The following is a 27,913-nucleotide window of genomic DNA, read 5'->3' on the forward strand; positions in this document are numbered from 1 at the left end:
CTGGTAATGCAGAAGTTGGTATTTAATTCAAGTTTCTATAGGTACTGTAGTTTGAATCTGATCATTCAAACTGTGTCACTAAAAATGACTCATAAACAGTTTGAGATTCATGGAAAATATGTTTCTGCTTTTTTAGCATCAAAATAAGCTAAGATTGACACAAGTTGTAAAACTGCGAGGCAGATACAGATCAAACCTTAACTAAGTTATTTCTTCAACGATTCATTAAATCACTGTTTGGGTTTGTAAAACTGAAGAAAAAAAAACTTAAATAGAACAAAAGAAATGTCCCCTCAGGACATATTTTATTATTTTTGGTGTACACTCAAGTTTAAGCCACCTTAAAACTGTCTCCACCAATTGCAAACTAGAAGACTTAAAAGAATCAATTACAATAATTTATTGAAAACTTAAATTCATTTACAATTTAAAGAAATTGACAACGTACTTTAATTGCACAAAATTTGAGTTTCAGAGTTAGAATTCACGGTTTCCAGTGTGAAAACAAAATTTATGAAAATTATATCAGTCATCATATAAGGATTTTGTTGTTGAATCACTAGTTAAGTGTAAAAAACTGGTCTTAAAAGCTAATGTACAAGCAGTTAGGATGTTGCTCTGATGGTTTCCCAAATCAAATTCTGCTTTCAGCTATCCTTAAAGGTATTACAAATGGATCCAAACAGAAGCCACAGCTCACCATTTCTTTTTTTGTATAACCCCTAATCGGCTTTGAATGTGCATGCTTCAGTGTGTTTCTGGCAGAAAAACAAAATGTTCAGGTCAAATAATTATTTTAGCAAATTGTCCCACCATATTCATCTTGCTATGTTAATACAGCCTTCTTCTGTCACTTTTTTAGATTTGCCTTCATGGAAGTATATTTCAGTGGGAGAGACACATTGATTTCAGTACATTTAATGTTACCTGAAACCAAGAGACCCAAAATTACTCTATTAATCCTGTCACTGAAATGCAAATATTCCATCAGAAACACAAATCTCTTAGACAATCGACAACAAGACACAAGAAGGTTATCACATACTCTAATGTGCTAATGCTGTAAAGCTCTAGAGTGAAATGTGTAATGAAAGTGTGAAACATTGGCCATTATCTGATTTTTAAAAATAAACAGTAATCAGACACACACAAATTCTCAAATTAACCAGAGCTGCCTCTGGTGAGGCATACCGAACTCGAATCATTTCATGTTCGGCTTCCTCCTCTGGGTTAAATTATATCAGGACAAAGAGAAACATCATGCACTGAATAGAAATGTACAATTAAGACAATGTAATCACTGCAACTTATGAATAACCTCTCGATTCATACTGGGATGCTTTTAAATTGTTGAACATTTAGGAGCTAATAGTTCAAGATTTTTCTTTCCATTTACTCCTCTGAGTGCTGAGCAAATAAACTTTTAAGTATTTGCACTTTGAAGTGGTGCAAATTCAAAATGCAGCAACGAAAGTCTCACAAAGGATTTTTGGTACATTCACACTCAAGACTCCCAATGTAAGGCAGCTCGCTTATGTGTGATCAAATGTGATTGTTAGCTCTTGGATTACATTTTCTGCTTTTACAGTTAACACTCCAGCCTGACAACTTTGTAATGAGAAGAGAGTCAATCCCGAAATGCAAAGCAAGTACAGTAGGTTCATGGGTAATGACCGAAAATGATCAGAAAACAGTCTCAAAGAGGCCAACTGTGCGAAAGAAGTCACGCTCTAACAAATGTTAAACATCAAAGCTCTCTTGCAGACATAAACCAAGAAGCACATTATCTACTTGCTCTATTAAACTGAATAAATGCACCCAGTCGAGGATTATGAATTAGTTTAAGATTATGAATTTAGTTTAAGATTATGCACAACTCAAGTAGTGTTCTGTGAATGTTTTCATAAAACAAGTATAACATAAAATGTTTAAATTACCTCTGTAAAAATAGATTCACGTTCATCTAATGAAGGCAACACATCAGTCTCTCATTGGATCTGAAAGCAGCAATCTTGTAAAAGGTAAATGAAGAATAGAGTACTTGGCTACTGAGAGAGAATTAAAAGAACAGCTTGTGTTGGACTGCGATGGCAGTATAAAGGCTCTATAGCAGACATATAGCAGTCACAAGGGGGTTTTTTGTGCAAATTACTAAACAGAGGCTCAAGAGAGGAGAAGAGGGGGCAGTATCTTTTGACCAAGTGTGCTTTGAATAAATTGTATTGTGCTCTATGAGCCAATATTCCAGAGGCAGACTAATACAACTGTAGAAATTGTTTATTCTTTTCATCCATCCTCCTGTCACCATTCATCCACGCTGCTGCCAGAAAATACAATGACATTGTTTCTGAGACAGCAGGGGAACGTTCAACCGAGCACACCCCAAAACCACATCCCTGCCAAACGGCGTGCACTGAGGCGGAGTGTGAGCCATCCAAGTTCAAACCGGAGTAAAAGCAAAGAAAGCAAACAAACAGGCTCAACAAAATAAGCTAAAAAGATAAGACAATGCAATTTTGTGTTATATCAAGGCTGGAAGCTGAAAGCTAGCAATGTCTTGATAAAGTGTTAAGTTCTTTAAAATGTTGCCACAAATTATTCAGAGTTTATGTTGTAAACCAACACAAAGTAGCACATACAGTAAGTGAGAAGTGGAAGAAAATTGTATTTTTTATAATCAAAATCTGAACAGGGTGACAAACATGAGCCCCTTAACTCTACTACCTTGAAATTAATTGCCCTAGGAAGTCATCCAATTATTAATGCCCAAGACCTTCCAGTTGCTCTGGAAGGCCTTAGAGGCTTGTTAAAGTAACTTTAATACAGATCAAGCCATCTTTTTTTTAAATCATTTTAATGTGTTGGACAATCACATAAAATACATTGATGTTTGTGACTGTAATGTAGCAAAATATGTAAAAGAACAAGGCACTGCATGACTGACAATAACAACTCAAAAGATCTTACTCAGTAAGTCAGAGGATACAGTTTTCAATCAGCAAGAGACCTGACCCTCAAACCAGTACTTATTTCCACATGGATTAAAACAGAATCAGGCATCTTGAAAGTCGGTCTCCAGGTTCTTTGTTATCTCAGCCAAATGCTGGGATTCATCTCCTGCTGGCTCTCGAGTCAATCCTCTAGCGGCAGAGTTTTCCTGTGGCCTCTGCAGTGTGTCCGTTTCTCGCTTCACATCTTTCCCTCCACCCAAAACTTTCTGGCTCTCTGTGAAGTACTGGTTGGGGTGACTGAGAGAGAAAGCGGTGTCCTCCACCTGCTCAGAAAAATGAGAAAGCACAGCAGAGGAAGGTCAAGAGAGGATATTAACTGCTAGTTATCAAGAAGACGACAGGTTGATTGACTGATTTAATGCAATGTCACCTTTGATGAAATGGTCATTTAATATCTCTCTCACTGTCGATGAGAAATGTTTTACTGAATTCTTCGCGTTACAGAATTTCAGAGACACATAACTGAACTGAGTCATTGATGGTTTGAATCATTTCATGATTTTATGTGTTTTCTGTAGAGAAAGTACATGACTTATCTATAGTTGCTACAGCATCTGATGTGTGACAAATTACAGATAGTGACAAAATATCAAAATTTGTTATTTTTCCCTTTGGAGAACAAGAATAAATTACATTATGTCAACAAGAAAAGCAATAAAAAATATTTAGAGAACAGTTTGTGCAATAATTTATGTCACAATACTTCCACCTACTCATAACTTGCAGTAAAACATCTCTATAAAAAAACTGAAGAAGGGGGTGTTAACAGTAACAAGAGTGGAAAAAAAGTGCTGCTTTTCTTGGCTGTAAGCATAAAACTAATAAACATATAAAATCTATCATGTAGTATATTAACTCATTAAACAGATGATTTATTGGTTGATTGTTTTCAGGTATTGAGTGAATTAATATGTACAGAGTACATACAATAAAAATTATTTTTAAAAAAGACTTCCAGTGGTATTTTAAAGCAACTGTTTAAGTAAGTTCACATATCAGAATGACCCATACCAGTGTGTACAAAACCTGAACCAGAATTCTTTTGACAAACAGCATAACTTTACTTTTCAAAGCAACCTTTTTGTTTCTTTCTGTTTTACATAACACCCCTCTCCCCCTAAAAAAAAATAAATAAATAAAATAATTAATTGAAGCTTGTATGCTGTATTTAAATAGTGCAAGCTGACTTGACAAATTATTTGATTTAGGCAGATCATACCATGTGTTTCAAATCAAGTAGAGACACATGACATCCTGCCAGACAAATGTGGGGAAAAAAATCACATATGGATCCAAATGATGTATGGTTATATTTAGTAAGCATCTGCATCACACTGATCTAAACAAGCATCTATTCAGGCAAAACGTGATATGTAACAAGTTTCAACCATCAAAAGTCAAACAGATCACAATTCTGCAAGTGTCTACAGATGATAAAATAGGCTGGATTGGCTGAACAAACTTTAAAAAATTATATGGTTCTGATAATCATGGATGTGATGACTGTGTTTCAGTGTGAGATGTAAACACTGGCCAGCAATTAAAACAGACTGAACTTACATTGTGGGTCAACTCAAAGTATTTTTGGCATGCCAACTGATAATGCATCCCTTTGACCAGCTCAAGAATCTGCAACAAAAGGTAGAAAAAGTCACACCTCAGATAATTCAAGTATTTACATAAAGAGTTGGAGTCACATTTAAAGATAACATCAGCATCTGGTGCTGCTGCAGCAAAGTTTCAATAACCATTTTAATTGGATTTGGGTCAACTACCAACACAAGCACAGTTCATAAATCATATTGGCAGCAGAAAATACATTCTTAAAGAAATCTTTGCAAACCTAATAAAAACAGATGAATCAGCTCTTGGTAGAATGACCACAGGCAGCTTTACACTTTACACATGTAAACTGTATTAACTATTTTCATAATGTGTGAAGCTAACTTTCCGAGGACGCTGAGGTTGTGTGCAAAAAGTAACATCACATGCGCCGCAAAGCATTTACTCTTGCATGTGACTAACTGCAACTAAATTAAGCCTTTTGGAGTATTCATATTGGAGCTTTTCATTCTCCTGGAAAACAAATCCAAAGACTGCTCCTCAGCTTGGATTTGTTTGTAATCATCATTCCCCAAGCTCCTACTTGCCAACCTCTGGTGTAATAACGCTACCGGCATGCTCGTCTCTACAGCTGGTAATAGATCAGGAATGAGCTGAGCAGATTCTCTGCCAGGAATTGTACTTTCAAACTCGTTTTAACTGATTTTGTTGAAAAGGGGGCTGTTGTAGTTATCAGAGCAACAGATTAATAAGACAAAAGAGAAAATGGCAGCTGTTCACTGAGATGCATTTCCAATCCATCTCCAACAAACATACAAATAAGATATTAACGATGTCTCAGGGACCACTTGTTTAATCTAATGGTTGAAGACAGATTGCAGAGACATGGGAAATATAAACAAAAACTTTGGTGTTACCTTGTTTCACTTAACACCACAGCTCCTAATCCAATTTGTTTAAGCGTCAGCATGATGCTGATTTTTGTGGCTTCAAAAGTGCTGAATTCACTGTCTTTATCATGTTGTCTAATTATCCTTCGAATTTGTGAAAATTACCTTTATTAAATCTGTATAAATGTTCATTCGGCTTACGGAAAACTTATTGATTAAAGTAGACATCTTCAAACTCAATATTACATTCTTTCTTATACGGCCTTTATGTCCTTTACTTTAAATTATGGACTTTGACAAAGTCTTGTTGAGAAGTTTGATTTATCGAGCACAAATCTCAAAAAGAACACATCAGGGGAAAATAGATTTGCAAAAGCTCTCAATTCTTTTACTTTCTTGCTCAGTTTGCCATCTGCAATATCTGTGACTAGACCATTTATTTTAATCAATTGTAATCTTGTTCCACAGTGTTTGATAACATTATGCTGCCTTGTTTCACACCAGCAAAAAAAGTCAGCTCACATTAGTCAATAATATCACAGTCTGTTGGTTCCTAAATGTTTTATTTGACAGAAATGTCATAAATCTTTCACTGGATTTTCCTCAGCATCTTCTAAAAGTTTTCTAAGATCATTTTAAAAGTTTCTTAGTAAAAGAAATGATTTTACTGCTCAGAAGCAAAAAGCATATTTAATAGTACGACTATGGTCAGACGGGAAAAAAACCCACCTGACTGACTCCACTGGGAGACACTTTATAGGACTGAAGTTTCTGCTTCAGTAATTCTGGGTCACTGTGACGGAATGGACATCCTGGCAACAGAAACAACATAGATCAATAAATCAATTATTACACACTTCAAAAGAGACACTTGGCTGATTTTACACTTGATCCGATGGTTGGAAGTTAAAATAAAATAAAATAAATAAAATATTGGAATACAGATTATGATCAGTGCAATCTGGTACATAAACGCTAGAAGACTGCACTCTTCAGAGAGGAAGCCGTTACTGCAGGAAGAAGCCTCAGTCAAATCTTTTCAGCATTACTGACTTTAAAATGAAGCTTGAGGAAGCACACAAGGTCCGTGAGGTTTTCAGAAAGCAAACAGTTTTCTGCTGAAGCATGCCAGGTGTTCAGTCAGTCTGCCACACATTCAGAACGACATGATGATGAACTAACAGAAAAGTGTGTCAGGTTTATCAAATATATATATATATAAATAAAAAATAAAAAATCTTCTCTAATAAAATACTTAGGATATTTGGTATGTAAAAACTATAATGTTTTTACATAACAAGATCTCTACTTCAAATCAAATTTAACAAAAAAAAAAAAAAAAAACTTTAAAAACAACAGATAAGGATTTCTTCTTGCAGACACTAACTCACCATGATAGTCGCCTTGGCTGGGTGGGTTTGATAAAATCACCTTCATGCAGCTGTAGGGAGTGTAGTCTGCTCGCTTGCCTTCTTTGCCAAACATGTGGCGGATGCTGTAGGCATATGCTTTGTCAAACTACAGAGAGACGAGGGAAAGGGAGGGGGGGTCAGGAAGAGAAGGCATTAGTAAGGATGAGAGTATAAGAGAGACAAGGTTGGTGTGAAAGAGGCACTGTCATACATCATGTCAGTTCTGAAGGGAAGTTTTCCACTGTGAAATATAGAGCTATTAGAGAGAACCTGGTACAGAGGTGTTGCAACACTCTAGATAGCTGCGTTATGGATGCTTTAATGAGGCCATCCTTCTCCCTGCTTTTTGCCTCCTTGTCCTGAAGAGCACTCTGACACAACATGAGGCGTACTTCAAATCAAGAAATAAATGAAGGCAAATCCAACACACTTCACAAGTTTCATGTGAAAAATACTGCATTGCTATGTGTGTCTCTTACTAAGGAGAAATAAGATATTAGTAGAATCCATTTTGACTAGTTGTAGCAATCAATGTCAAAGTGAAACGAGTTTCAAGCAATATGATGAAAATATTGAGTAAGTATATCCCCTAGCTTATTTAAAGAACGGTTCCTCCTCCCAGTGTTCTTTCCAAGATATTTGTGAAAGCGCAGCATAGCACAGGGACCTGCAAAGACCAGAGCTGCTGATGCTGAAAATGATTTAATAGTAATTTCTGATAAGGTTAAAAGGTTAAAAAAAAAAAGAGTTTCTTCACCAAGAGTATTGGAGAATAAAAACAACTCGCTACATTTCAGTACAAGAACATTTACTTCATTAAACGGTACATTAGACCTTATATCGACTGCTCGAAATAAAAAAAAATAAAAGCAGAATTCCTAAAATTCATCACAGCAAATTGAAGAATAAAACTGTCATCAGGTATCCTAAAAAGTTTCTGACCCTCATATAATTTGGCTATATTTTAAGTGTTTATTTATGTTTTAGTAAATATTTTGGTACACACCTCATTAGTAGATAACTATAATTTAATTTGTCAGTAGGAAATATGATCTAAGGCCAAAACAACATATATATTTTGAATGCAGAAATGTTTGCCTGCTAAAAAGTAACACATAGAAAATACATTGAGGGCTTGGTTTAGTACATGTGCTCTGGCTGTCCAATTAAACAATGATGGTCATTAAACCATTACCTTTCAAATGAAATGGAAGAAAATTACTGGCATCTTAAAACAGAACTTCTGACTATAGATGAACAGTCAGGTCCTTTTGTCAAACAACAAATTATCTTTCAGTTACATGCAAATTTGCATCATCTTAATCTCAATAAATAAGCAAAATATCAAAGCCATCGGTAAACAAACTGATAGCAAAACAACTAAACACAAAAAGCAAAAACAAAAAGGTTGCCTTGAAAAGCAAAATTATGCTGTCAAAAGAGCTTTTGGTAGTTTACTTAAAAAATGGGTTAAGAAAACTGAAATCTACTCCAAATATAACACACCACAATGGCTGCTAGAACATGTTTTGTTACCTCCACTGCCCAGTTCTCTGTTCCTGTATTGGTGCTTTTGTCTGCATGTTCAAAGAGACTTGTTTTCTTAGAGTACAATACTGATTATGGATTAAAAAAAAAGATTTTTTTTAAACTTTATAAAATCCAACTTCAAAAGATGCAGAACAATTCCTTTAATCTTTCTAAAAACATTCCTGACATTTTTGCACTGAGGTTTAAATTAAATGAACCTTCACAAGTCTGATTTTCCACTCTGGAGAAACAGATCTTCAAGAAGCAAAACATCAAAGTCAAGAACACAAACTAAACGTCCATAGAATATTTTAAAAGTGTCGAAATTTAGGAAACTTTCACATTCACTTCAGTTTTAGAAAAGCACTTTCACTTTATAGACTTTTTATAAGCCCCCCCAAAAATAAAACCAGCACACATTTGTGACTGCCTCTTAAAAAGAAAAACATCATCGTAACATCCACCCAGACCGCTCTGACAGTACGAGATTATAATCACCAAAACTGCACCCACACACATTAATGTCGCAATAAAACCTTTGAACTTCCTAATGTGACAAGCTGCAGCGGCAATTTAAAAACCCATCAAATCTTCTTTAAGTATGATAAATCAGACATTAATTATGTTGAGCTTCTAAGGATTCAAGAGGCCACTTGCAGATTTAAGAGCTCCATAGTCCACTGGCACTAAAGTGTGTTTAATATGCATTTTGTGGACTAATGTAAATATTAAAAGAATCCTAAGTGGTACAAAGTGATCACATGGTCACTACTGAGGTTAAAGGAGAATAATAAATACCTTTTTTTCTGCTAAAGGCAGCTGCTACTTTATATATTTACTGTTTCGTCTAATTGCAAACTACAGTGATATACATCTGCTATACATCCAATATTATATTAACACTATAACACTAAGACACTAACAAAGTCTTAGCGTTAAAAAAATAAAATGAGACTCAAACAGCTGAGACAGCTCTTCTGCAAATCTTGACTTATCAAGCTATTTCACTGCAAGACAACATTCATGAAAAGGCAAAAGTTTAGTTTTCTTCCTTTCAACAGGACTATGTTTTTTGAGCTACAAGTTAAAATGAATGACAGCACAGATACTACAAACTGACATTGATGGTCGTTGATAAAAGTAATGTGTAGAGTGAGATGTAGTACATCACATTTTTATATTCACTCACTGATGCATTGTGAAACAGTTCTGCTGACTTTAAATTCTACATCCTCACTTTTGTTGGTTTTAACATTACAAAAGTGAACTAAATTTCTTCAATTTGAATTGAAGAAATTGAAACTTCAACTTCTTGAGTTTGTCTGAGTCATTCTCTAGCCACAAAGAAAATTTAAATGGTCATAATACCATTCAAAACCTCAGCAAAACTGTACAAATGACAGCACAAATTACAAGTGAGGATTGATGTTATTACTCAGTAATTAGTAGTAAAAATATGATATGGTGATATTGTTCTTGTCAGGTGATCGTATTTCTGAAACATTAAAAGCTTCTAATGACCCAGCTTCACTTCATTGCAAAGACCAAAGAGCTACATATTTGTCGCAAACGGACTAAATCACAGTCTGTGCTCAAAGTTGTCTTTTTTACAGTATTTAAATGAATGAGGTCAAGGTTTCTGCTATTAGACTTGTATAAAGGAAGCAGTTACGCTCCCCCAAAATAGGCTTAAAAGTTTGTTATTGGATTAAGCTCAGGGTTGCATCTAGTCCAGGTGACCTCTAAGTTACATCTTTAGCTGTGTTGCTAAAACACTCCATTAAGTAGTGAGGATAATTCCTTACCCTGTCATATTCTAACTTTCTTTTCCATATGAGCCATATTTCTGGCCAAATAATCTCCTCCCTGTTGCTCTCAGTACTTTTAAACAGTTCTATTATAAAAAGCAGGAAGAAATATACTGAATTCGATTAGGATAAACAGATTTAATTTTATTCTAAGTTAAAAGGATTTGAATGGACTTTTATCTGAGATCAAATTTCTTATCAATTGGTGCAACATCAATAAAAATGTCTTTGTTCTGTTTTTTTAAATAGTGGTTCAAGAAAGGTTAACAGTGAAAGTGTTAGGAGTCTCTTTAAAGACTACCGGTACTTTTAATTCCAGCTACAACAACAACTTTTACAAGACCGTAAAAAAAACAAAAGAACACAAGAGATTTAACATTTTACCAAATCAGTTGTAGTTATACATTGTTGGTACTTGCTCAGCACCAATTCTGTTTCTCCTGCAAAACACACTTGCTATTACACTAAATGACTGGTTTTATTTCTGCTCGTGACCAAAACTAGTTTTTCGGGCCCAGTAATTACATGAAGCTGAGAGCAAGTGTTTAGATACAACCTACCAACTAATTTGTTATTTGTATCAAGTTTTAGACTTTTTTCAGATTTTAATGACCCCCAGAGTTTAACATGAATAAAATGTTCAGTTTGATATGTTCATAACATGCTTAACTTTTGAAATGCTTGCTTTTCTAATTTAGATTTTCTTTTACTTCATCACTTCATTACATTCATTTATTTTATCTTTTGATGTTAACCTCACTGAAGCACCGAACACTTTTTCAGTAAGTAACAATTTTATATAAACTTCAAATAAAGATTTTTATGTTTACTAGATTGTTAGTCATTTACAAGTGAATATGCCCTTGTTGGAGAGTGACTTAAAGTGGATCTGTTAAACTGTGATGTTAAATGCAATGAGGTCTAAAATTTGGGTGCACCTAACGTTTGTGCTGGTCCACCTGAGAAAATAAGTTAGGTACCCTATGGGAATAAGATAAGAGTTTTGTAAAGCACACTCTAAAACATTAACATAGTTGTCCTTACGCCACTTTGGCACTAATTTGACAGTATGTTTAGAGTAATTATCTATTTGGAAAACCTCTTTGTGCTCAAGCTTTAACTTCCTGCTTAAAATCTTGAAATATTGCTTTAAATTTTCTTCATACTTTCGTTTTCTCATTATGGAAACAATTCGACAAAGTTAACCAGTTTGTCCTGCAGCAAAACAACCCCGATGGTGTCTGTCAGAAGAAAGGAATTAACTTCAAGTTAAGGTCTGTAAAACAAGTAGTTTAACAGCAGTTCTGCCCCAAGGCTACACTACGCTACAGCAAATTGGCACAAATAGACACTCCTACAAATGAATAGGCCAACGTCTGTGGCAAGAAGAATGGATAGATCAAGTTAATTTCATCAATTCTCCCTCTCCCACTAGTCTAATATTACACTGCCTCTTCCTCCAGGCCTTCCTTTCGGCATCGCTGCCTCTCATCTTCCTTCTCTCCTCTTGTCGCATACTAATGAGAAGGCTTTGTGCAGCATGCCACAAAGTGCAGCTTCTGACACAACACATACATCACTGTGAGAGCTGCGAGCTGGTCAGCACCATTCAGATGCCTCGGCTGTAGAACAAAAGCAGGGCTTTTTCCGAAAGCCATCACACGCGTTACAAGGCAAGTAAGACACCTCAAAAATGGGGCACAAAAAAGGGCCACAACAAACGTCTGGCATGTGAGCCTGATGGATGGAGAGATTATAAAACTACAATGGGCACTACTTGATTAAAGTCAATGTTACTCATTTTCTTTTTTAGGAATTTCTTCCCATTTCTGTTTTGACATTCATTACACTTTCAAACAACATAGTAGTTTCTTTGAAATTCCTGTGTGGGTTAGAAAACTTCAATGTGAGCACAAAATATTTATTGTGAATTAAATCTGTAGAGACAGAGGGAAACAAGGACTCAAAAAAATTTGAATAAAAAGGGTTTTGCTGCATCTTAAAAAAAAATGAATCGCCAATATTGCTTCTGTCTGCCTTCAAATTAGTCAGACAGCCTTGCAACTTCAGTTCATTGATATAATTATATTTTCAACTAACTTAACTAGTGAGAGATCATATGTACCTCAATAACTAAAGATTACTCGTACACAGAATCTGTTTTAAAAAATTTTAAAAAACAATTTCCTAAATGTTTTAAAAATACAAATCTAAAAAATTACAACACATTTCTATTCAACCTGCCTGAGTCAGTATTTTCTAAAAGCATATTTTCATGCAAATTCGGTTGTTAATCTTTTGGTTTACGTTTCAACAGTTTTGTACATCTAGCTGCTGAAATTGTTGCTCATTCTTATCACAAAAAAGCTTAAGCTCAGTCAGACTGGATAAACAGCGTCTGTGAACATCAATATTCAAATCTTGCCACAGATTCTCATTTGAATATAGGTCTGGACGTTTTAGTCATTCTAACATAAACATATGCTCCTATCTAAAGCATTTTTTTGTAGAAATGGTTGCATGGGATTATAATCCTGCTGAAAAGTGACTCTCTTCCCCACGCTCAGGTTTTTTGGTAACCTGAACAGGTCTTTCTACTGAATTGCCATGGCAAGCACTGTAATATTTTTCATCAACTATGACCGACTTCCTTTCCCCTGCCAACAACAGACGCCCTCATAGCAGGATTTGTAATTTACAGTGAGTGAGTGATTAAAAACTGACCAACAGTTTTTAATTAGATCTTTTGTCTTGCATGTACTGCTTGTCTGAAGGTATTTGAAATAACAATGTTCCCTATTTATGTGGCCATGTATCGTTACAACAGGAGAACCTAATGTTAATGTAATAAATGTAATAATAATTGCAAGAAACATCAAAATATCAAAACATACCTTATATTGAGTACATGTTATCTTACAATCAGTAATAAAACTGGTGTTTACACTGACATGTCAAATCCTGTTCCCAATAATCTCACCAGTTTAACAGCACATTAAAGAATCAAAGAATCAAGAAGCACCAAGTTCCTCTCTAGCTTTTCTATATTGATTAAAAGACGGAGCTAGTTCTTTTACAGGACGTCAGCTGGTAAGAAGCAGGAGTTTGATTGGTTGGAGAAAATCTAAGTAATTAAGAGAAGAATTAAATGACTTGTAAATTATATGTTTTCTTGATGTTTTATAATTGATAAATTGTTAATTTTGTCATTATTTATGTAAAAGTTAAACTTTAGTTTTTCTTCTTCCTCTCTGGAAGACCGAGGCGATTATTCAATTTGAATAGACAGGGCGCGCTCTGAGAGTATACAGGTGGGTGCCATTTTGAAAGCTGCTGCTTTTTTGACATCTTGGAAAACAAACTGGCTTTGTTCAGTAAAGTCAGAACAATGACTCATGTTTTCCACACTACACCTCTCATTGTAAGAAGTACAAGGAATGTCCCAATTAAGATGTCCTATTGCTGATCGGCTCTGAGCCACTGAAGTTTTTATTTTTGTATTAAGCATCTCCTCTTCTGCTCTACAAGCTCTGCTTTATGAGATCCATGCACCTCAGTGTGATGTAGAGCTACCCAATGAAAAATTGATCCTATTAGCAGAAGCTGGGTAATAACACTGAGCAACCATGTGAGCTCTAAATTTCTGAAGTAAAGCCAATTAAAGTTCACATCAGAGACCATACCTCTTAAAATAATTGCAAACTTATGCTATAATGTATGTGCAGCAGGATGTTGGAAATGTGGTTGGACAACACAGGGGTTACTCTTGCGCGAACACTTCTAAAATTCCCAATATTCTCATCCAGCAATTGGTAGGTCAACTAGGGTGTTGTATTTAATGCACATTCTGTATTCCATTTTGCCATTTGCTAGTCCTGTGGAAATGTAGCTCATTTCTTTGAAGTTTCTCCACAGTGTATTGAAGAGGACTTTGGCTTCTAATTCATAGCTTCTGAATAAGCTAAAAAAAAAAAAAAATCTAAATCAAAACAAATCTCAGAAATGTATTTCAGCAATCCAGTCAACTGAATGAGCACAATGTATTCTGTCAGTGTTTTTACCATTAGTTGTCTAATTAAATTGGTAGCACTAAACACAGTTCTGTCTTTACAGCACAAAAGGCTCAAACACACACAGTGGCTGCCAGTGGCTGTTTTTGAAATACTTTCCCGTAGCAGATGTTAGCATAGCGTGGCTGTGACAACATCTCCTGCCAACACTCTTTAAAGCAAGCTGCATTAAAGCTCAGCTGGCACAGCAGAGGAGCTGTCAGTACAGGGTGACATCAATCCTGGCCTAAATGAGGGCCCCTGTTTAAATACAAGCATAATTTGGGATCAGACATTTCTAGAACGTATTCTTAATTTTACATGCGACGTGATGGGCATTTTTATTTATATAATCAAATTTGACTGTTTATGTTGCACAACTTTATTTTGTCATTTCAGTATTAGTGTTGAAGTAAATCAGCAGGGGCAAAAAGCAAAGGCAAAATAATAATAACAATAATAATAATAATAAATAGTATATAAAGTATAAAGTATGAGTGTATTTCTATGTGAATACATATTTTTTCTTTTGTTCTGTGGTCTAGAATAAAGTTAATCCACTTGCAATAAAAGTTTATTGCGGGACAGTGGAATGAGATGTAGCTACAGTGTCTTGCAAAAGACTCCACATTATTGGAAAGCAGAAGAAAACTATTACATGGTTTTCAAAATGTATTACAAATAAAAATTTGAAAAGTGTGGTGAACATTTGTTTTCAGTTCCCCTGAGTCAAAATGCACTGTATGTCTCTATCAACTTTGCACATCTAGAATATGAAATGTCTGGGTATTCTTTGACAAATCCAAAAACCTCGAGTGAGATGGAGTCTAAATAGCAATTCTTAATTGTTGCTGCCACCATTATGTATTAAAGTACAGTAGGTAATGTATTATGTGTTGGGAATACCAGTTTTCCTTCAAATACAGTAGTTTCCATCAGAGTATATATCCAATTCTCTGTCAGAATATCTTGAATCTGAGTGATTCAAATATATATAAACTTGGTAAAGGCCAGTTATCTGGACAGGACGTAACCAAGGCTTTTGTTGTCTCCGTCAAGGAATTTTGCTTCATTTTGAAATGATACTGAATTAGCTTATAATTTGTGTAATAAAAATAAAACAAGTCAAAATTTCAGTGTCTGCTAAAGTTCCTCTTAACAACTGCAAACTAGGTTGCGGCTTAATAATAGATGAATATGTTGTTGACTATGATGCATTCTGCTTTGTTGCTAAGCAGGCCAGAGCAAATTAAAGTTAAAAGTTTAGTTACAACATTACCTTGTCTGCATCCACTTTGCCTCGTATGAACTCCATCCTCCAGAACTGCAGCGCCTGCTCCAAAGAGAGGCCGATGCCTTTGAGGAAGAGACCGTACTGCATTCTGCCTCCGTGGCGAAGATGGTGCTGGTCCCTGAGCGTCTGGTGGAGCTGCCTCATACAGAGCGGGAAGGACTTTCCTGCAAGCTGAAAACACTAGACTTTTAATGATGGACAAAAATCTCCCTAAAAAGTCACACGATAAAAATTACTAATTTTGTTTTACACATGTAGAAACAAAAGCATGCTTAAGCATGCCCATTAATCACACTCAGGGACCACTTTCCAGTGTATTTTAGAAGTTTCCCTGTTTCAGCACACCTGACTGAAAATAAATGGGTTGTTAACAACCTTCTGCTGGCCCTTAATGACATGCTGAGGAGGTAATTTAATCATCTAAATCTGATCTGTTGAAGCAAGAAAACATCTAAAACATGTAGCACAGTTAGAGCAGAGGGCCTGGATTAAGGAATGAAATGGTACTCGTCGCATCACTTAGGAGAATATACCTTCTTGCTAAATCAAACATTAATTACAATGAGGCTCTTAGTCAATTTTTTCTAAAACAAAGAACAATGAACTTTCTGTATTTTTCTCCAGGCACTTTAATATGTCACCACTGAGTGACCAGATATTCTATAAGTATCCCATTGCACTGCTTTTTACCTTCTATATTATAATAAATAAAACCTGGCATTCTAATCAGACATGGTCAGAAAGACTTACTGAATCGATCTGCTCCAAGGAGATTTTCCCAACATTTTTTTGGACGCTGTAATCCTGTCCCAAATAGGAATGGCTGAAATAAGAGAATAAAGCATCAGGTCTGTTTCTCTCTAATAAATACAATTGCCATTAAAACTCAAAATAGCATAAAATATGTTTATGGTGGTTAAGATCATACAGCCTTTTCTGATCTCCTTCCAAACCCACTTAAGGCCTGTGCTGAGCCAGAGTTCAACTGATTGGGCAGCAAATCATATAATATTTTCCCTATTATAAAGATTACTGACATAGCTATTCATCTCAACAACCTATCCACTAATCCCTAACAACACTCTGGGATAATCCCTTCTTCCACCAGTGTATTTGGGTTTTTACTCTTAAGGCAAAATAAACACCTTCAGCTGTTTTACTGAAACAAAGATAAAGTCTCCTGCTATTTTGCAAGGATATTTCATTATTTCTTGCTACTAAATGTAGATTGAAAAAGCCAAAAATTGCACACAGCTTTAATAAAACTGGGCCACGAGTAGTTAACTGTAGCATTCCAAAACCCATTTACAATTACAAGCATCGTTAAGTAATAAACCCGCTGCTTTAAAACAGACAATATGATACTCAACTAATGTTCAACTAATGTTATTATATTAGTACTGATGTATCATTTGAAAAACATCAGTGTGACAAAAAGAAATCCCCTTTAATTCAGGAAAATATAATCAAACCAGATTACGAGGTTGACACAAATTCAAAATAAATTCTGCAGAATTTGACTAAGATCAAAAGTGTTTTTCTTTTACTTTATTTATCTTCTAAATTGATCAAACTGCAACTTGTGTCCCTTAGTGATAACAAATGTGTTAGCACATTTGCTATTAGGAACATTCCATAAAACTATCTGGTGAACATATTTAGACAGAGTTCAGTTTCACAAGCATGACTGCTAACTGGACAATTGGACACTCAAACATCTGACCTTTTTTCAGTCAGTAAACACACCATACCTAACGGTAAATTGGTCAACAACACTCTTCAGTGTTGATGTCAATAACAAAACTAAATGCAATCAAAAACAACCATTAATCATCATAAATAATGTATGTGAGAATGTGGCTGTTCTTATTTTATTTTATTTTTTGCCAGTTGTTTGTTGATTATTGCATTGTGTGTGAATTGTGAGACAGTTATTTTTTGTTTTTGGGCATGTGCACCGACTGATGGCACCCTTTGAATTTTGTTGTCCTTGTGACAATGACAATAAAGATTTATCTTATCTTATCTTATCTTAAGGTAATAGTAGCAGTTTTACTGGGGTGTTTAAAGAACAAAGTTGGAGGAAACACAACAGGTGTAAGAGCCTATTTAACACTTAATTTTCTATGCAGATGCTGACAGTAATAATAGAAAAGTTAAATGGAGTTAGAATTTTATCAATTTGAGCTTTCAACTTCTGTCATGAAAGGTAAAGGGTCTAAATTATCTAAGAAAAACACTGAAGTTGTGCATAGTTATTAATAATTGCAATAGATAAATGTAATTTGTGTAATTATTTAGGTCTGTGATGTTTACTCTAGTGATCAAAAATAAGTCACACAGAAAGTTCTGACTTTCTGTCCATTAAAGACACTGTTTTAGATTCAAGCCATGATAAAAGTTGGAATTAAAGCAGTCTATGAAAACCAAAACTTTGGAGATCAGAGTTCAAGATGATTCAACATTCTTTTTTAATCAGCTGTCAAAATGACAAAATAATTATTAATGTAATTTTTGCAGAATTTCCCTCATTATAAGTCACGACAAATGTTGACAGTTTACTTGACAACTGTCTACATGACAACATCACAGCTCTGGGGTGTCTGTTATCAGAAATATAAAATTGTGCATTTGCAGAAACAAGTGAAAATAAAATATTATGCAGCAACGCACCCCAACGATGATGAAGAATTGCATCAGTAAATGACAGATTTACTCAACAACACTTCAAGACCACATTTGATGTACTTTCATGACAATATTCTTTTTCAACAAGAAAAGCAACAAAGTTTTTAATCCTGCTGCTTACCTGAGGTGGGTAAGAAGCGGTTGGAGACGCTCATCAGAATGCACCGCTGGTAGGGAGCGGGCTGTCAACTGCAGAAAAGATGGGCATCACATGAATAATGTCTTGGTCAAAGGATTAGAAAAAACTAAGGCTGCAGATCAGTACAACCAAACTGCTTAAAGGCATTTCCACTGAAAACTTAAGAGACAACATCTTTTAATTATAACCCCAATGTTTCTCAGCTTTTTCATTTAAACTGAATAAAAACATTTCAAAAAATGGGCAATACCTTCATTGAATTAACCTGATGTTAGTTCTAACTCTTTTAGAAGGTAATGTTTTTGTTTATCAGACAAATCGTGTTTTAGCTGCTGTGATTCGCAATTGCAATATTTAAAACAAAGAACATTCACACAAAGCTTGTGTGATGGGGAGCAGACAGTTAACTTGGGAGTGTGAAAGCCTTTAAAGTGCCAATAGATGTAAAACCCGCACCATCTTTAAAACATCTGTATCACATAAAATAACTGTCCGATAAAATATAACTATTTCTGGTTTTGGTATTCAAATGCTGCTTTAGCATGAAAACAAACCAGCTCAGTTGATTTTAAAGCAAACTTTCACTACATAAAATACATAAATAAATAAAATGATGGCGTAAATATACATCTTTTGTTCAGAGTGTTTTTTTTGTATGTTATGTATTTTACCAAATTTACTTTTATTGTTGTGAGTGGAAGAAAATATCCAACACAGAAACACAAGAGTAGATTTCCAGAAAAATAGAATTGTTTGAGACAATTATTCAATTTCAGCAGTTAGCCACCCTGATCATTACTTGGAAGTGGAAGAATGGCTAAAACAAGCTGCTCTTTGTTTTTTATTTGCTTTTTTCCCCCATTTGCATTAGCTTTCACTTTCTGTCCTTTGATAGTGGACATGTGCTTTGATCAACCAGAATCAAATACATCAGGCTCACTTTGCCAACAATAGGACATCTGCACCTAAAAGTGTGTTAGATTGAGGAGGAAGGAAGGAATTGATTTTGTTTTTTTAAAAAAACCTTTCAGACAAAAAGCACAGTCTGTGAAAGCTCTCATGCTTCGTTACTCAGCAGGCACCAATATAAGAAGTTATATTTTAACCATCATCTGAAATCACACTAGTTTAAATCAGGTGATCATACAATTCAGTTTGCCAGAAGTGAGTTTTAAATGAGTTTGTTAAACTGCAAAAAGTAATTTTAGATTGTGTTCTGAGCAGAATCCAATGTTTGCACTAAATGATAAAATACTGATTGAAGGAGGCTTTTGTATTATAGTCAAAGGGAACAGAGCATAATACTGCTAATAAAAAAAATATTTCTGTTTATGTTGCATTTCTTGTGGACAGAAAATAAGGTTTTAAGACAGACTAAAATGATAAATGAGAACTATTGGATTTAATTTTGCTTAGCTGTGACACATTAAATTAAATTAGTTCAGATTTGGTTAGGAGACCTAAACCTCTATCCATTAATTACAATAAGAGTTTTGAGGTTTAGACGTTTTTAACAAATAAATCCAGACATAGTAGCTTTACATAGAGACATAAAAAAATGAAGTACCACCATGATGATAATGAAATTAATGATGTAGGACTATGACATCAACATGCTTTCTTAAGGCTCAATGCTTTGGTGCAATGTGGGTGCCTGGAACTGTATGGATGCCTTCACATAGAAACTGCTTTCAGTTTTAAAATGTCACTCCAATCAGCTGCTGGTAGTGACAACTAATCCATTGGTGAAGCATCCTGAGAGTCAAGTGATCTTTATAATGACTGTCAGTTGCCCTGGAAATTGCCTGATAACAACAATGTTCTCCTTGTGCCCTCACAGCAGTGACCATTACAGGCATCCCAGCCTATTGTGAACTGGACCATTTTTATCAGGTACTTAACTTTTTATTTCACTTGGAATGTGAACATTAACACCATCTCTGACATTAAGTCCCAAAATGTTCCCCGCTTCTTGGGATGAGCCACATCCTCCCTTCAACTATGGGAGGAGTAAAAATGTATAGCTGGATGACATTAGGCCATCAAAAACAACAAAAGCTACAATACAATAAATCAGATACCAAAATCAGCCAGATTTCCCACAAGTGGCTCTAGTCAATTATCAAATTAGAGCTGTAACTAACAATTATTTTGATAACTAATTATTCTATTGATTATTCTGACAATTAATAGCATACAAAATTGGCACATTCTTCAAATTTTTCATTTAACGACTTAAAAAAATACAAATAATACAAATAATTCAATTCCTTTGTTTTAAAATAAGAAAATCATTTTTTTGTTGCCTAAAACACAGCATGTAGCAAAAAATTACACCAAAATGTGAAAAACGCAGTGCTTTTTGTTTGATTTAACATCAATATAGTGTATGGCTAATCTATTAATTATTTTTTTAAGATTAACTGATTAAAAATTGGATCACAAATGTGCTTGATAGGATATTTTTTTATCATTTACTTTCTTATTACAGATTTTGAACTAGGTGAAGGAAAGACTATGCCACTCCAGTTCTGGGTAGAAGATTTTTACACAAAGGGTATTTTTTACTTTAAATAAAAATGTGTACATTTTGTACACTTTTGACTTAATTACTGCTCGGAACATAGTCTTCTTGGGAGTCTGTATGTTCCAGATGATGATTAGTCCATTTCTAAATTAGTAGACAATTATTTGAATAATTGATTCATCATGGTTAATCTAATGAATTGTTTTAGCTTAACATAAAACACATAAAAACTTGGAGTGAAAGGTGGGTCCAAAGTAAGTCCATCCATCAAAACTAAGAATATCCACAATTTCTCCAACAAAATTCAGGCAAAGGTTAGGGACATAAGTTTTGATGTATTCATGAGAAAAAAAAAATCACAAAGTTCCCAATTTTCTATAAGATTACAAACTACTACCTCAATCAAAGAACATGCAGTACCTTCTTTCTCTTTTGTGTTCTAACCTGGGATCAGTCAGAAGTCAATTTGGCAGGTCAGACTTTAAAAAAAATAAAAAATAAAACAGATCTGTCCTGGCCAAGGACAGTCTAAACATGGATTTCTTAATACTTCTGTCACTTCCTCCAATAGAAAGTCTCTTCAGATCAGCTGTAAAGCATCTAACCAACAGAAGTTGTGATTCATTAATAAATGAAACACATAGTTTGGTACAATAATACCAAACTACTGAGTTTGGCTGCTAAATGAAGCTGTTGTCTGATCTGCAGGCTGGATTCCTCCCCAGCACAGAACTGTAGTTGTCGCCTCGCATCAATAACAAGGAATGCCTCTGGTTCCAAAAAAGCTGCACTTCTACTCCCTCAGGTTATTAAGAGCAAAACATGAACCCCTAGATGCTGCACAACCATGAGCACCCTGCTACGCCTAAAAAAACAACAAAAAAAAACACATCAGGCCTGCAGGGACAATAAGCTTTTTCCTACTAGCTGTTGCCAGTCTTCCCTCCAGACATTTAATGTCATGTGTGCACAGTAATTCTCATTTAAACTCCGCATTTCTCCAATTTCCCTCAAGGCAACAAAGTCAACAGACGTAATTTACCAATCTGCCTCATGAAGTCAAGCTTTTAGTAAACAATGTGCATTAAAATAAAGTACATGTGCTCAAAGAAGCACTTGAACTTGTAGTGCAATGAGTGAGAAGAATGTTCTTAACACCATAAGAAATGTGTGCTCTTGTGCTTTTCTGACATTTGATTTGCAGGACTGCAACGTTACAGCCTTTCAATCATTTTGTATGGTTTAAATATAAAACATCCATCAGTACTTACTGCAAGAGCTTTAGAAAGCCTTGTGCGGAAATCATTGAGAACAATGGTGACGATTTCATTATGGGGGATGTACACATAGCCTTCTTCAAGGTACACTTTTCTTGTTCGCACCAGGTCAAGAGCATCTTGAAAAGGAACCTTTAAAAACACATATTTGATTAATAGCAAAATCTGACTCGAAAGTGCATTGCAACCACCTAAAATGAAATAATTTATTCAAAAATACCCAGGATTAGAGGGATTTGGGGATTGACAGAGTGCTGTTTACTTGAAGATTTACACAAATTTCAGAGCTGTTAGGGAGAATGATTTACATTCTGCTCAATGGAATGTAAATTAGAGTCAATTAGCAGGCCAAGGCAACTTGCCCACTTTGTGTTCATGTTGTGAATTGACTGCAGATTGAAATGCACTCAGATATTACAATTTTTCTTTTTACTATATCAACTATAAGTTATAGTTTTATTCTTCAACAGGTTCTACACATTATGAATGTGGTTTCCAATGACATTTTTTTTAATTGATCCAAATTTACATATAGCCTCAATGTGGTGTTGACAATTAAATTCCCACTTCTTTGTGAGTTTCCTAACAGAAAACCTGTGGGGGTTTTACTCAAAGCCAAATCATTTGGAGCTGTTCAGTGCGCCTCACGGGGTTCATTTGGTAATTTTATTTCATGCCAAATACTTTCAGGAATTATGGGCTAAAATGTAAAGTAATGCTTCATCATACCATAACACATTATTCCAGATGGTTTTTGGAGGTTTTTGTCAAATATTTTGTCTTTGGACAAAATATTTCCATTTGCAGCCCCACTTCTTGGTTCAAACAAATGGAGAACAAAACCATCTGTTTAACAAAAAACTCTGATCATATTTAATCAATTTTCAAAAAAACATCTAGTTTTTGTAATGTTGCATTTGTGTCTCCTTTCTCCCGTTATGAATGTTGGTCTTTACAGCATCAAAAAAATGACAAACTGGGTGTTTTGCATCTTTATGCTAAATCACACCTTTATGCAATGAGATCAATTTTGACCGATGATTTTAAGTAATGTAAACAATATTTAATTAAACTGTGCATTTATAACTCAAGACATTAAGATTTTTCTTAAAATACTTACTATAAAAGTCCTAACATGTGTTTTTCCCTTTTCTCAGGTTTATGGCATGATTTAAAAATAAAATAAAAACATAAATAAATTCAAAAAATAAGAGGAAAATCTCTTTGGTCTGGACAAGACAGAAAGACATTGGAAATTGTGTGTAGTTTCTGGAAGAGTGCTGAATACAGGTTATTCATATATTAAAATATGCTGAAAGCTGCCACCTACTCAGGTTAAAAGTTCACAAACTGTACAGAAAAAAATATAGAAATTTGTCCAATGAACAAGACCTTATTTGGAAATATTGTCCACATGAGACATAATGAATCCTACAACATTCATGTAGAAATTAATTTATATTTATTATAGCATTTGTTATAATAGGCACATATTAACAGTTGAAACAGTTGATCACTTCGTACATAACCTCTAGATGAATACTTGATGTTTAAAATTTTACTTGTGAAAGTTATCTAAATTAACACCATCATCAGTCTCAATGAAAAGAAATGAGTAACTCACTTTGTAGAAATCCTGTTCCTCCACCTTGACTCCACTGGCAGTATAACTGGAGGTGGCAAGTTTCTCCCTCAGATTATCCTTCTCCTCAGCACTAATCTGAAAGATTATCAGGAAGTTTCAGCACTGATGTGTTTCAGCTTTAAAGGGTGAAACACATCACTGTTAATAAACCAACATCTGAGGCTCAAGTTTGTTTGTTTTTTTAATTAGCGCAACACTTCCATCCTCATTAGACGTCACTTGACAAGATGAATTTATATAGTATATTTAGCCTTTTTCATCTTATGCATTTTAGTATTCATCAACATATACACTGCTAAAAATATATCTCTCAATTTAAAATTTAGACTACATGGACAGACAAAAAAATTACATAGTATTTAGTAAAGTATTTTATTAGCTTACAAAAAGAAATAATTAAGTCCTTTGTGATTAGGATGCATAAGACATAACTGCAAAAATCAAAAGTGACAAAACATATTTCCCTAATGCATTACAATTTAATAGCAGTACTTTAAAAATCACCAACAACTCCAGCTGAAGGTCAGCCTATGGATAACATACAGGGGTTCAATGATCAAACTGCCCCACCTAGTGGACGACAAAACACTGTACAGCCATTATAGAGCGCTCACAACCTACCGCCTGCTCCTTTCACATTACAGTCAGAGATTGAATTGGAAACATAAAATACAATATGAAACCCTGACAATTTAATTTGTTTGGATTTTTACAATCCTTCAACCTTTTTTTGATCTCCTTTCAACAAAAACGTTCTGCTATCAGTTTCCTCACTCTGTGTATGTCAGTAACTAAACATTTAAAAGTTCTTACAAAGTGCAATGTAAGATTGCCTTTTGCCGTTTTAATCAAATATTTGCTTACAAATATAAGTATAATACCCACAAGCCCTTTTAGCACACCAGCACAAAGATAAAATAGTTTACATGACGTAAAAGGTATTTCAAAATTCTGAAATATTTAATGTATAGAGTGCATTTACTAAAATGGAAACAAATACAAACACTTACTGTATTGTATTGGAGATTATTCTTGTGGAGAAATTTGAGTTTTTCACCACATTCCAGTTCTTTAAAGCGGTATTTGAAGAGATCGACTTCCTGTTGAATAAACCAGCGCCTCAGATCTTCCCTGCAACATCAATGGAAAAAATGTTAGCCGCATTGTAACTTCTCTATACATAAGATAATTAAAATCATCAACTTACGTTTGACAGTAGGCCAGTCTCAGAATGAAGTGTGAAATGTGGTCTTTTCTGCGTTTTTCGGTCTGTTCCTTAGTGCGATAACAGATCATTTATCAACCCATTAGTATATAGGTCCCGACATAAGAGAAGGTTGTAATTGTACTTATCACAAGAATATAACCTGAAGAATAACTCAGTGCAACACATATTTGCCCAATATTCTGTATGCCACTTTTATACTAGTCCGAAAATAAGCAAGAATATGCCATCTTCCTCTAATAACTGACATGGTACATTATTAGAAATTATGGCATAGTTCTTGCGTGACCAGTGCCTTCCTGTACAACGTTCCTGGGAAAAAAATCTTATTTACAGCACAGTCTGGGCTTTCCCTCCTTGACTCGGATTGTCTCTGGTCAAATTTTCAATTAAGATGCTTTATCTGAAGCATCTGCTTAAGATGCTTCAGATGAAGCAGTAACATGACACAAGATGCTTCAGATGACCTTGTCAATCTGTAATATGTGTGTTTTGTTTGCCTTACAATCAACTAAAACATTTCACCATAGAATTGGAGTTAAAGTTAATGTTATGCACAGTCCACGTGTATAGAGAGATCATAAGCAACAGACGATCCTCCAGAGTTCTTATAAAGTAAGAAATACTGTACACTGATCAGCTTATGTGGATAATTGCTCATATTATCCATATCAGCTAAATCTGATATGGGTAATAAGAATCTTAGATTTTGTAAATGTTTCTTTCATTCTTTGAGTGTCCTAAAAGACTCTATATAAGCTTGATTTATTATTATTATAATTATTTAAACCAATGAAAGAAACGTTGCCATAGGAACTCAGTAAGATTTCAGGAAAATCCATGATGCTCAACTTCAGCTTATTATGCAAAAGAATGATTCATGTTGAAGGTCAAGTCCCTTTTATATCCACAATCCCTAAAGCTTGCTCTGATAGCACATATAATCTATGATCTCAGCAGATCACAGTAATAAAATTATTTGAAAGGGGGGTTAACTGCAGAACAACAGTGCCAAAGAAGCGTGTGGTTTAAGTGTATATACACTAGTAGGAACGCTACAAGTGTACATAACTGGATGTATCTGGATGTAATGGTTTTAGAAGCACAGCCATCTTGCTACAGTCCAAACCTTGAGAATTTCCCCTATACTGTTGAATAAGTTTTGCTTCACAATTTTGCCAATGCTGCACTTATCCTTATGGCCTGTGCATCTATCACTACCACTTACCTTTTCATTAATATAACTTCTTACAGTACTCTGAAACAGCCAACTCTGGCTTACTCTACTTGTGGAGGGTATCATAACTTTCTGCTGAACAATATCAAGTTGCATTTTGCCCTGTGATTGTGTGGGTAATAACATGACATTTCTGCATTAAAAATATATTTTTAATTTATCTTCAAATTTTTTCTTTTTCTGGTAACAAACATATAGGCTTGAAATATGATACACCGATAAAGTAAGCCATTTTTTTTCTTTTCACCAAATTACTGACATAAATTATTTCAATTATATACCAATATGTTCAAATGCTTCTAAATGGTGTTTCAGTGTTTCACTATACTCACACCAGCCCCATGTGGAAAGTTCTGCGTTTTAATCTCATTATCAAGTTTTTTCTTGTAGTCGTCACTTAGTTTCACATAGCTGACTCCCAAATTCTCCACAGTCTTCAGCACTGCAGTTGAATTAAGGAAAGAAAATACATATGGAAGCACATTAAAATTAAGACACATACAGACAAGTTAACAACACCTTATACAAAAAATATGTGTTTAAATAGAAAATAAAGAGATTACAGTCTTACATTTCAGTCTATCAACAGCAAAACTCTCAAATTCAGAGAGGGAGATGTTTTCCAGTGGAGGTTGTCCGTAGAACTGCAGAGGCTGTGAATAGAGCTCAGCCTTGAGGTCAGTAACAGCCTTGGGTTTTTTGCTAGGAAACTGCATGGTGCCTAATGGTTACAGAAATAAATGGTCGTAAATATACAGATACAAAACAAGCTGAGTCGTCAAGTTTTTACATTTAGAATAACATAATTATTTACTCTATATGTATAGGAAATTTTATATCATATGCAGACAAGGGACACTGAGTACAAGTTGCATACATAGTATAGCTATTACCAATTCGGAACATACATGCCAGCTGATCGCAGTCTATCTCAAAAACGTTGTCAGCTAGAACCTCTGCTTTCAATTCACCTGCACTTCAAAAAGCCGCCGATGCTAACGATGCTAATAAATGTTACCACTCAATGAGTTGAAGCAAGTATCATTAAATAACTGCAAATTTAACCTAATTAAAGTCAATCAAACCAACACATTCACCAACGCTGATAAAGTCTCTTGTGACAAACACAAACAAATTCTCAATAGAACTACTTTCCCGTCGAACAGCCTGTAAGCTAGCATGTAGCATTTAATAAAAACATAAGCGAATGAGCTCAAAACGAATAGTACAAACAACATTTATACAAATATTTTCAATAATATTACCAACAAGACGAGGAAGCAGGCTCTACAATGTCCAATCCCGCCAAATAAAAGTTCAACAGACGCGGCTAAACTGTGACGTAGCAGGAAGAGAAACGCTTACGTAGTAAAGTGAGCGCTCGTTTTGTCACTCCGTCTGACACCGACATATAAAAAAAATAAATGAAATTGACAAAAATAAAACACCTAAATATAACATGAAAAGTGACAAAGTTCTGTTACATACTCGAAAAATATCAAACACTTTTTTTTCGTAAAAGATTTTGTTTAAACTTCTGTCTAGGTTAACGAAAAACATGGTCACATGTAACCTTTGCTGTCCTTTTAATTAGCACAGAAAATAGTGTTATAAGGCC

The 27,913-nt window shown here is 34.7% G+C and overlaps 1 protein-coding gene across 2 annotated transcripts; it reads right to left on the bottom strand.

The window, feature by feature from the left end:
• Window positions 1–2,262: 2,262 nt before the first annotated feature.
• Window positions 2,263–27,648, bottom strand: prim2 (DNA primase subunit 2). 2 transcript variants are annotated; one of them, XM_023327743.1, is made up of 14 exons: window positions 27,561–27,648; window positions 26,867–27,016; window positions 26,628–26,737; window positions 25,041–25,102; window positions 24,844–24,964; window positions 23,813–23,908; window positions 22,183–22,320; window positions 18,367–18,434; window positions 16,308–16,380; window positions 15,543–15,728; window positions 6,856–6,982; window positions 6,194–6,276; window positions 4,572–4,640; window positions 2,263–3,274 (listed from the first exon to the last, which is right to left on the bottom strand). In XM_023327743.1, exons 2-14 carry the CDS (start codon window positions 27,009–27,011, stop codon window positions 3,053–3,055), a joined length of 1,500 nt encoding a protein of 499 aa, XP_023183511.1. In that variant the 5' UTR covers window positions 27,012–27,016; window positions 27,561–27,648; the 3' UTR covers window positions 2,263–3,052. The 2 variants fall into 2 exon arrangements, with proteins under 2 accessions (XP_023183511.1, XP_023183510.1); XM_023327742.1 differs by having other exon boundaries at window positions 25,041–25,108.
• Between the last annotated feature and the right edge of the window lie 265 nt (window positions 27,649–27,913).

The sequence above is a fragment of the Xiphophorus maculatus genome, chromosome 22 (assembly GCF_002775205.1).
Source record: "Xiphophorus maculatus strain JP 163 A chromosome 22, X_maculatus-5.0-male, whole genome shotgun sequence".
Lineage (NCBI taxonomy): Eukaryota > Metazoa > Chordata > Actinopteri > Cyprinodontiformes > Poeciliidae > Xiphophorus > Xiphophorus maculatus.

Excerpts from the sequence above, each read along its gene's own strand:
- prim2 (XM_023327742.1), bottom strand. The coding sequence starts at position 27,011 with ATGCAGTTTCCTAGCAAAAAACCCAAGGCTGTTACTGACCTCAAGGCT. Across the intron at positions 16,381-18,366 it reads CCGCTTCTTACCCACCTCAG|CCATTCCTATTTGGGACAGG; the intron begins GTAAGCAGCAGG and ends CTCTTATTTCAG. Across the intron at positions 3,275-4,571 it reads ACTTTGAGTTGACCCACAAT|GTGGAGGACACCGCTTTCTC; the intron begins GTAAGTTCAGTC and ends TTTTCTGAGCAG.